Source organism: Leptodactylus fuscus, chromosome 5, assembly GCF_031893055.1.
Source record: "Leptodactylus fuscus isolate aLepFus1 chromosome 5, aLepFus1.hap2, whole genome shotgun sequence".
Classification (NCBI taxonomy): Eukaryota; Metazoa; Chordata; class Amphibia; order Anura; family Leptodactylidae; genus Leptodactylus; species Leptodactylus fuscus.
Window position 1 is genome coordinate 1,503,003 of NC_134269.1, and position 11,086 is coordinate 1,514,088.

The 11,086-nt window shown below is 43.8% G+C and overlaps 1 protein-coding gene across 1 annotated transcript; it reads left to right on the plus strand.

Moving 5' to 3' along the window:
• The first annotated feature begins 410 nt into the window (after window positions 1–410).
• Window positions 411–1,361, plus strand: LOC142204650 (olfactory receptor 6N1-like). Its single transcript, XM_075275958.1, has one exon. It carries the CDS (start codon window positions 411–413, stop codon window positions 1,359–1,361), a length of 951 nt encoding a protein of 316 aa, XP_075132059.1.
• Window positions 1,362–11,086: the final 9,725 nt, after the last annotated feature.

Sequence of the window (11,086 nt, forward strand, 5' to 3'; positions counted from 1 at the left end):
GTCTGGACATTATGGACAGCTCTTTTTTTCTGTGTTGTATCTTGAGATACTATCGGAGCGATTAGCATGTGTGTAATGGTTTGTAATGGTGTGTAATGGGGCTTAGGGCGAGTTCACATGTAATAGATTTGTTCCGTACATTTCTGCCACGCTTTACCTGAATGGGAATTGCAGAAATCTTTGTCCCTGGAGCCAATACAATCCCATTGAGATGAATAGAATTGTTTGTTTTTGTTTTTTGGCATAATGTCTACAGCCGATCTGCCCTATGTGAATATCCCTTTACTGGAATGATGTATGAAGGAACAACAAAAAACTTTATTAGAAACAAAAAAAAAATGTTTAATAATTATTACTTAATTTGTCCTCCATGACAATCTCTACAAGACTCCTCCATATAACAATCACAGATGAAGGAGCATCAACTGAACTCTACCGCAGTCACTGAGTTCCTTATATTGGGATTCCCTGAACTGAAGGATTACAAGATGACTTTCTTCTCCATTATCTTGGTTATGTATTCCATGACTATATGTGAGAACCTCTTGATCATTTCACTGGTCTCCACAAGCCAACGTCTCCAGTCTCCGATGTATTTTTTCCTTGGACATTTGGCCCTGTCAGACGTAGTCCTTGTAACAAGTGTTGTCCCTAAGATGCTGGAGGTTATCATAAGGGAAGGGAGCACTATACCTTACATTGGCTGCTTAGCTCAATCTTACTTATATGGTGGAACAGTCTGTGGTGAGTGTTATTTGCTGTCAGCCATGTCCTATGACCGGTACTTGGCCATCTGTAGACCTCTCCATTATATCTCGATGATGACTGTCAAGCTTAGATACGGCCTGGTCTTGTCATCCTGGGTCCTCAGCTTTATTTTGATACTTATATCACTTCTTCTTGTATGTAGCTTAGACTTCTGTGGGCCGAATGTTGTTAACCATTTCTTCTGTGACTACGCCCCCGTTTTGGAGCTCTCTTGCTCAGATACAACGGTTCCCGACATAGAAATGATTGTTCTCTGTTTTCCCATTATGGTTTTGCCCTTTCTATTTGTTATTACGACTTATGTTTCTATTTTCATCACCATTTTTGGAATTTCCTCCACATCAGGCCGACAAAAAACCTTCTCCACCTGTAGCTCTCACTTGGTGGTGGTTTCCATCTTTTATGGCTCCATGCTCACCATTTACATGGTCCCTTATAGAGGACATTCTGTCACTTATAATAAGTTCCTTTGCCTGGTCTATATTGTACTGACCCCGCTCCTAAATCCGATGATTTACTGTCTAAGGAACAAGGAGATTCAGGATTCTGTGAAGAAATGTATCAAGGTCTGTGGTAAGGAAAGACTCTTGTAGTAGGAGAAGGACACGCAACTTTTTGTTATAATGTTAAGAATTTGAAAGACGGTGGTTATTGTGTCTTAAGGGCAATGTTTCCAGGGAATGGCTTTACTTTTTGCCTATAATAAATTAAGTTCTCTGAAACGGAACCTACAATGTGATGACTTTTTTGTTTCAATCCGGTTCTCATTATATCGATGTAACTAGATTATATATTATTTGGGTATTAGTTATTTACAAAATTCTAAAAAATTCTACTTTTCCTGCTGGAATTTAGAACAGATAGAATCCAATGGAGATTTCTGTTTTCTGTAGATCAGTGGTCGGCTTTGCTGTGTAGACTGGGTCACTGTAGTCAGGTCTTTATCTCTTGCTTTGTATTTAGCAGCCATTTTTGACCTCTGTTCTGTTTTTGTTTATTATTATTATTATTATTATTATTATTATTATTATTATTATTATTATTATTATTATTATTTATTATTATTATTTTATATTTCACATTAAAAAAAATACAGGTCAAATGTCATTGGTCTTGTTTTGTTGTTCACTCACCCAGTTATCCATTGTTCTATCAATTAAAAAACCAATTGACTCCGCTGTGATAAGTATTGTATACCGATACAACTAAGTAACACAAAGAAGCAGAATATGAAGGACAATGGGCACATATCAGCACATTACAGAAAGAAACAATATCCAGCACCACCATAGAAGTGAATGAAGCAGAGATGATACATCCACACCTCGGTGCACTTACGGGCAGCCGCAGGCGCCTGTTATCCTGAATGTTGGGGATCAAAGTGTCTCCATACTTATTGGTGTTTGTAGTGGGAAACCATTTTCATTGTGTAAGTTCGCAAAGGGCATGAATGTTTTTCTTGAGTGGAAACAATATTACTATATTATTAAGTAAGGAGTGTTACATCTTGGTAAGTTGGTCCTGGGTTTTAGACTGATTTCTGGATTTAGAGTCGGGAAGGAATTCTTTCCTCTGACATGGAGAAATTGGCATCTGCCTTATGGGGTTTTTTGCCTTACTTTAGCTCAACACTGTAGGGTTATAGGTTGTTGGACTTCTTCATACAAGCTTATGTATGTAATTAATGTGTTACGTTCGGGTCTATGCCCAGACCCAGAATCCGGACTGCAGACTGCACCGCTAAGGGAACAGGGGAAGGAGACTTTCCCTGACACTACAGCGGCTAGCTAGGCCCTGCCTGCGGGTGGTGGTCAGCTGTACCCAAGCTAGCCTTGGCCCCGGCAACTCCTGGATCTCCAATACGTAGGCCTAGCTGACAGGGCAAGAGCTACAAGAGAGTTAGGGACTGGGGATACTAAGGTGGTCACCCCTACAGAAACCAAGGTGCAGCCGCAGACAAAACAGGATGGGAAGTGCTGGACAACAGACACGCAACACAACACAATACACAACAAGAGAATGAGGAGAGGGACAAGGGAGAGGTGAGGAAAGGGTTACACAGGACTGGGGCAAAACAAACTGGAACCCAAACCTCACAAATAACCAGATAGTGCCAAGCAAACAGAACTGAGGACAGGGGAGAGGAGAAGTGTGGAGGGACAAACCAGACTCACACACAAGACAACACTCACACCACCTCCTAGTCAGTTGTAACTCCACAAATCAATCCTCCTCCCTGAGCCCCAAATTCTAGGTGGTAACCACGAAAACCGGCAACTAGTGATGCCAGCCCTCCTCCTAATAAAGGCCCCAGAATCGTCCCATAGGATAATGGTAACAACCAGCACCTGAGGTTCGCTCCAGAGAACCACAAGTATACTCTGAAGGCCGATACCAAACGCACAAACAGATGGACCAACGGCAAGGAAACCACAAGGAGACCACAGAACACCGGATCACAATCCCCACCAGATAAATACACAATTTTATTACCAGAATTCAGGTCATGACATAGTGATAACAAAAGAATACAAAGGATCCCGGTGACTACATTGGCAGATGGTAGACAGTAGAGAAGAGCAAACTAGCTACAATGTGTTTTACTTAAAATGTCTGAATTTATAGAATAGAATGAGAACATCCCTTTATGTCCCATAGAAATAATCCAGACATACAGTGTAAGACTATTGAAAAAAATAACATTCTAAAATAACTATAGAAATCTGTTTCTTATAAATATTTCAGAAATGAAAAATAATAATAATGATGGGAATGTATTCATTAATGAAATGTTGGGTTTTCTATCAAATAAGAACTTCAGTTCTATAAATCATTTAACCCCTGAAATGTTTCACCTATAGATGGGTGTAAGTTGATATATCACGAGCCAGATCCGACCCAAATATTCAAAATAGTTCTTTTATTATAAATGGCCTTTGACCCCATGTTTCATGATGATTACTGTGTGGTTTATCCATATGGCGGATGATGTCATACATCTACACCCCAGGCAGTACCTTTGATGATTTGTTGTTGTCAATTTATCTGCCCTTTTTATTGCCTACCTCTCTTGGTTTGCCAGTATGGGTTCACACTATAGGCCGCTCACCTCTGTTTTCTCTTCCATTTGAGTACAGAAGACAGTTGTGTCATACACACTATATAAAGTGCTGTTGGGCTAAAACATGAGGCACTGCAGTGATGGTGGATGTAGGGATTGATGTGTTCACTGCATGATACAGAGTACAGAGTGCTGCTACACTTGCACTAGAGCTAGGAGTAGGAGAATTAGCACAGAGTTTAGTCAGATTGTCAGGACTCTCAGTATAGCTGATGTTGCTGTAATGTTACCGTACTGACATATGAAGCTTCTGCAGTTTATCAGAGCCCTGCTATCCTGATCCAATCAGCAGCAGAGGATCCGGGTGCCCATCCAGGTGTCTTCTATTAGGTTGTAATTTAATCAGACTCCTGAATTCAGATCTTTTGTGCTGGATTTTTGTATTACTGTCCTTTGACTTGTTACTGGAAATTTGCTTGCCTTCTGATTTTGGCTTTGACGATACCTCTCGGATTGACAATATGATGTGGAAGTCAGCAAAACACTACCAAATGCTTTGAGGCAAATTTACTAAGCTGTATTCCGAATATCTTGATGAAAGACTTTTATCTTTTATCACCACTAGAATCTCCAGCTCTTTGCATCTTTTAATAGTTGTCACTCCAATGATTGTGGAGCGATTGGACATCCAAGCTGTAACAAATCAATTGAGCAGAACGTCTTACAGGTTGAAATGAGCTGGTCGTGAAGGTGCTGAAAGGTCTTCCTCCATGTGCCCCCATGTCAGGCCTGCATGCTGTGCAGTACATTTGTTATATATATGTTATTCAGTTTGACCTATGGAGCAATGAGCATTCCATACACTATATAGGGCCAGAAGCAGAACGATCTGTCTCATGTATAGGCGCCTGGTCTCATCTCACTGCAGCTCACTGTGTCTACAAACGTTTCGGTAAAATGTAGGTCTGTATCAAGTTTTTCCTTCCAAACTACAATATGGGCAGCATTATATAGGATGCAAGTGACTTAGAGACTTCATTCAGGAGAGGAGGAAAATTGTGTTTGTAAAGGTCCGTGGAATAAGAGGTTAGATATACACCTAAGTATTTCAGTTTATTGCCAGACCAAGCAAAGGGGGTGACAGTCTTAAGCTGTTTCCCTCTTGCAGTGGTGAGCGATATATTCAAGACTTCAGATTTAGACAGGTTATCTTTGTAGCGAGAAATAGCCCCAAACTCGGAGAGGATATCAACTATTATTCCCCCCTAAAGGTAATCCCTAGCTAACCCTGCCAGAGACACCAGAGCAGAGCTGAGTGTGCGCTGAGCTCTGTTATACCAGAGATGTGTGTGTGACAGGAGGAGTAGCTGGAGGGATGGTTGGCAGTAGTGCAGACTGTGTGTGTGACAGGAGGAGTAGCTGGAGGGATGGTTGGCAGTAGTGCAGAGCTGTGTGTGTGACAGGAGGAGTAGCTGGAAGGATGGTTGGCAGTAGTGCAGAGCTGTGTGTGACAGGAGGAGTAGCTGGAGGGATGGTTGGCAGTAGTGCAGACTGTGTGTGTGACAGGAGGAGTAGTTGGAGGGATGGTTGGCAGTAGTGCAGAGCTGTGTGTGTGACAGGAGGAGTAGCTGGAAGGATGATTGGCAGTAGTGCAGAGCTGTGTGTGACAGGAGGAGTAGCTGGAGGGATGGTTGGCAGTAGTGCAGAGCTGTGTGTGACAGGAGGAGTAGCTGGAGGGATGGTTGGCAGTAGTGCAGAGCTGTGTGTGTGACAGGAGGAGTAGCTGGAGGGATGATTGGCAGTAGTGCAGAGCTGTGTGTGTGACAGGAGGAGTAGCTGGAGGGATGGTTGGCAGTAGTGCAGAACTGTGTGTGTGACAGGAGGAGTAGCTGGAGGGATGGTTGGCAGTAGTGCAGAACTGTGTGTGTGACAGGAGGAGTAGCTGGAGGGATGGTTGGCAGTAGTGCAGAGCTGTGTGTGTGACAGGAGGAGTAGCTGGAGGGATGGTTGGCAGTAGTGCAGAGCTGTGTGTGTGACAGGAGGAGTAGCTGGAGGGATGGTTGGCAGTAGTGCAGAGCTGTGTGTGACAGGAGGAGTAGCTGGAGGGATGATTGGCAGTAGTGCAGAGCTGTGTGTGACAGGAGGAGTAGCTGGAGGGATGGTTGGCAGTAGTGCAGAACTGTGTGTGTGACAGGAGGAGTAGCTGGAGGGATGGTTGGCAGTAGTGCAGAACTGTGTGTGTGACAGGAGGAGTAGCTGGAGGGATGGTTGGCAGTAGTGCAGAGCTGTGTGTGTGACAGGAGGAGTAGCTGGAGGGATGGTTGGCAGTAGTGCAGAGCTGTGTGTGTGACAGGAGGAGTAGCTGGAAGGATGGTTGGCAGTAGTGCAGAGCTGTGTGTGTGACAGGAGGAGTAGCTGGAGGGATGGTTGGCAGTAGTGCAGAGCTGTGTGTGTGACAGGAGGAGTAGCTGGAAGGATGGTTGGCAGTAGTGCAGAGCTGTGTGTGACAGGAGGAGTAGCTGGAGGGATGGTTGGCAGTAGTGCAGAGCTGTGTGTGTGACAGGAGGAGTAGCTGGAAGGATGATTGGCAGTAGTGCAGAGCTGTGTGTGACAGGAGGAGTAGCTGGAGGGATGGTTGGCAGTAGTGCAGAGCTGTGTGTGTGACAGGAGGAGTAGCTGGAGGGATGATTGGCAGTAGTGCAGAGCTGTGTGTGACAGGAGGAGTAGCTGGAAGGATGATTGGCAGTAGTGCAGAGCTGTGTGTGACAGGAGGAGTAGCTGGAGGGATGATTGGCAGTAGTGCAGAGCTGTGTGTGACAGGAGGAGTAGCTGGAAGGATGATTGGCAGTAGTGCAGAGCTGTGTGTGACAGGAGGAGTAGCTGGAGGGATGGTTGGCAGTAGTGCAGAGCTGTGTGTGACAGGAGGAGTAGCTGGAAGGATGATTGGCAGTAGTGCAGAGCTGTGTGTGTGACAGGAGGAGTAGCTGGAGGGATGGTTGGCAGTAGTGCAGACTGTGTGTGTGACAGGAGGAGTAGCTGGAGGGATGGTTGGCAGTAGTGCAGAGCTGTGTTTGTGACAGGAGGAGTAGCTGGAGGGATGGTTGGCAGTAGTGCAGAACTGTGTGTGTGACAGGAGGAGTAGCTGGAGGGATGGTTGGCAGTAGTGCAGACTGTGTGTGTGACAGGAGGAGTAGCTGGAGGGATGGTTGGCAGTAGTGCAGAGCTGTGTGTGTGACAGGAGGAGTAGCTGGAGGGATGGTTGGCAGTAGTGCAGAGCTGTGTGTGTGACAGGAGGAGTAGCTGGAGGGATGGTTGGCAGTAGTGCAGAGCTGTGTGTGTGACAGGAGGAGTAGCTGGAGGGATGGTTGGCAGTAGTGCAGAGCTGTGTGTGTGACAGGAGGAGTAGCTGGAGGGATGGTTGGCAGTAGTGCAGAGCTGTGTGTGTGACAGGAGGAGTAGCTGGAAGGATGGTTGGCAGTAGTGCAGAGCTGTGTGTGTGACAGGAGGAGTAGCTGGAGGGATGGTTGGCAGTAGTGCAGAGCTGTGTGTGTGACAGGAGGAGTAGCTGGAGGGATGGTTGGCAGTAGTGCAGAGCTGTGTGTGTGACAGGAGGAGTAGCTGGAGGGATGGTTGGCAGTAGTGCAGAGCTGTGTGTGACAGGAGGAGTAGTTGGAGGGATTGTTGGGTGTAGCAGAGCTAAGCTCTGCTTCATCTCTGGTGTCTGGAGTAGCCGAGCTGAGCGCATGGCTAGCTCTGCTTCATCTCACCATAGGAATGCATTGACCAGCGTTGATTGGCCGAATGCCATACAGAGGACAGCATTTGGCCAATCAACGCTGGTTCTGTCGGAGGAGGCGGAGTCTAAATTTGGACCAGAATGAAACTGCTGATGATGGATCTTAGACTCTGCCTCCTCCGGCAGAACCAGTGTTTATTGGCCGAATGCTGTACACTGGCCAAGCAATGCTGGTCAATGCATTCCTATGGGAAAAAGTCAGCTCCCGCATATCACAAGCTGACAGGGATCCCGACGTAATACAGTGACTTGGGCTTGTTAGATGCCCCCAGACATGCTCCCCCTGCTGTCCCAGTGACATTGCAGAGGTGTTGGCATCATTTGCTGAGGTGTCATAGTGGACTTGGTGACTCTCCTGAGTGAATGGTGGGATCCCCTGTAGTGAAGCATTTTCTCCCATAGACTATAATGGGGTTCGATATTCGTTCGAATAGTTGAATATTGAGATGCTATTTGGAACAAATAACGAACATCGAATATGTTACTGTTCACTCATCTCTACTCAGCAGCCAATGGTTTTTTCCTAGTTTTTTCATGGCCTCCGTTGTTATAGTTCCTGTCCCAGTCCCTGCGCTGTTATTGATGCAGAAAAAGCGCCAGGGAAAGTGGGAGGGGAATTGAACTGTAAGTGATGTTCATATGGAATCAAACAGTGCGAACAGCGTGATGTCCAATAGAACATCTAGTCGATAGAACGCTGTTCGCTCATCTCTAGTTTTTACCATTTTTTATGGAAACATACAAACATTGTCTAAACAATGAACATATGTAGAACGTGAAACATCATACAGTACAAGTCCAAAGGCAACTAAGGATGGCACGTAGTGTAGTAAATAGGTGGATATAAGCCAGATCCATAGCCTAGGATTTCCTACAGATTTCACCTAATATTGTATATTTTACAATTGGCGAGCAGCATAGTGAATTTTTTTCCTTCTGCTTGGAAGAGGAGGACAAGAAGTATGTTGCAAGGAACTTCCCAAAGAACCCACATGTGTGACACACGCTTACAGCTGAAAGTTGCCCGTGTTATATGATACGGAAGCCTGTGTGAGGAAAGTCATTGAGGAAGTGCAGAAGATTTTTTGCTCTGACAGTACAGAAAATATAGGACAACTACAGGTGCCAGATGTACTAAGATGTTCTGATGACGGGGAGCAACTGTTCCAAGGACAAACTAAAGAAAAGATAAGATAATCCTTTAATAGTCTCACCACAGGGAAATTCAGTGTCTTAGAGCAGCATGGATAATACACTGATACAATTCAAGAAAGAACATATACAAGCTCATATCAGATACAAAATATACCAGGAGTCATAGAAAGTAAGAAGAAAAAAGAAAGACTCAGGATCATTTAGTTCTCTGTGTGGAGTGATCTGATATTGAGGGATCCCAACAAGCTGACATGACGCACCATGTGACTCTAATGTCCATAGACGGCTCATCACAGGATGAGGAACCAATGGAGCCTATAGATGATATGCAGGGACAGATAGAGGTCACCTCGAGCCCTGATCCTACCAGCCAAGGTGACCATAGTGAAGGAACAGACACAGATCTGTCAGTAAAGGAAAAAGAATGAGCTAAGATTAAAGTTTCCGAAACATTTGACCAATCTGAGCACGGCCATTCCCACATATGATCCCTGTGTGTCGAAACTCAGAATTTTTGGAAAGTTATGCAGAGAAGTTTGATTTATCTACTGAACAGAAAAATCACTTGTTTAGAGCTTGGCTTCCTGCAGACTTTACAAGATGTCTGTCAGCAAAGACGTCTTATGATACTGAGTCAGATGAAAGGTTACAGGACAGTGATGGGGACAGATGGAGGAAACTAATCTGGTGCACTAGAGGTGACATCTGACGTACTGAAGGAGATAAAGATCGGCAGACATGAGAGGACATACAAAACTGTCATTGAAAAGTGAACCCTCCATCTATGGTGAAAAGGTTTGTGAAGAAATTCAGATTTCTGGATCCGGCCACCCTTGTTACTACATCAGATAAGAAGTCCTTATTAGTTTATTGGACATGGCCAGGAGACATCAGAGACACGTGGCAGAAGCAAACCAAATCAAAGAATAGAAGACATCTGTTACATCAGGTTATAGTGCCCCCTAGTTATAGGAGGGAAAGGGATGACATCTAAGAGAAACATAGCATGTTACATGTTGCATATAATACATTACACAAGTCAAAACACCAATACCAGTTGTAATGAAAGAAATGTCTTTTCAGCCAGAAAAACCTCTGGATAGATTCAGACAAGGAAAGAATGTACAAAATGGTTCTTAAAACGTCAGATCTTCAGAGTAACCAAGTGCAATCTGATCTGCCTTATAGTATTAGGAGAAAGGTGGAGAGCTTGGAATTGTCTAACTAAGGAGTCAAACTATTGTTAAATGTTATTGACAGGAAGGTCAGGGGTCGAGCTGATAAATATATCTCTGTATAAATGACAGTCTATTGGGGTGAAAGTTATTATTTGGATAAATAAAGAGAAATCCCTTTCATATGAGGAGAAATTGATATTTTTATCATACGTGATAGTTTGATAAAAATATGAATATAAATACATTGTATCAATATTTGGCACTTAGAGATACGTATGATATATAAATGAATGATATGCTACACTGTGATATTATAGTTTAGTCTATCACCTAGCTTGGCTTAACTCTTAGGGAAAGATCATTGCACATGGACTCTAGATTATAAGGACACATTGATCCAGGGTTTTTATAATGACTGCCAGATTTGGAGTCAGGAAGGAATTTTTTCCCCTGAAATAGGGCAATTGACATGAGCCTTATGGGTTTTTTTGCCTTTCCCTGGATCATCACTGTAGGGATTGTAGGGTTATAGGTTGGACTTGATGGACTCATGTCTTTATCCAACCTCATCTACTATGTAACTATGTAACATTTATCTTCAATCAAGTCCAAGATTACGATAAAGTTTGATATCAAATACTAATAAAAGACTTTGACACTTACAAAAAGGAGAAGATGTGCAGAAAGAAATAACATGAAGGTATGAAAGCTATATACTTAGGCTTATGCCAAGGACTGTGATTAAAACTATGATTGAACATTGGAACCTTTGATAAGCCGATGACTGGACTGAGATACAAAGATTGTTTTTCATCAACGTTCTGGTGGAATCCGATCAACTGCAAAACGTCAAGGAAAGTTGTTTGGTGAGCAAAAGGGTGATGGATGATAGAACCTGAACACAAGACATTGTGTATGAGAGAGACTGAAATTCTATTATTGAATTTTAGGGACAAACAGGCGGGATGTATGTCAGGATTAACACTTGCAGTGCTGCTCCTGGAGTGTCACAGCTGTCCCAGACAAGTGGTCAAAGATAATTACTGAAGGAAAATACTCCACTACAGTCTGTGTCTTCTGGTGACAAAGCTATCAGAAGGAATACAAGCTTAATATACGGACTTTGTG

What these genes read in the sequence shown, in the direction of transcription:
- LOC142204650 (XM_075275958.1), top strand. Translation starts at nt 411, where the DNA reads ATGAAGGAGCATCAACTGAACTCTACCGCAGTCACTGAGTTCCTTATA.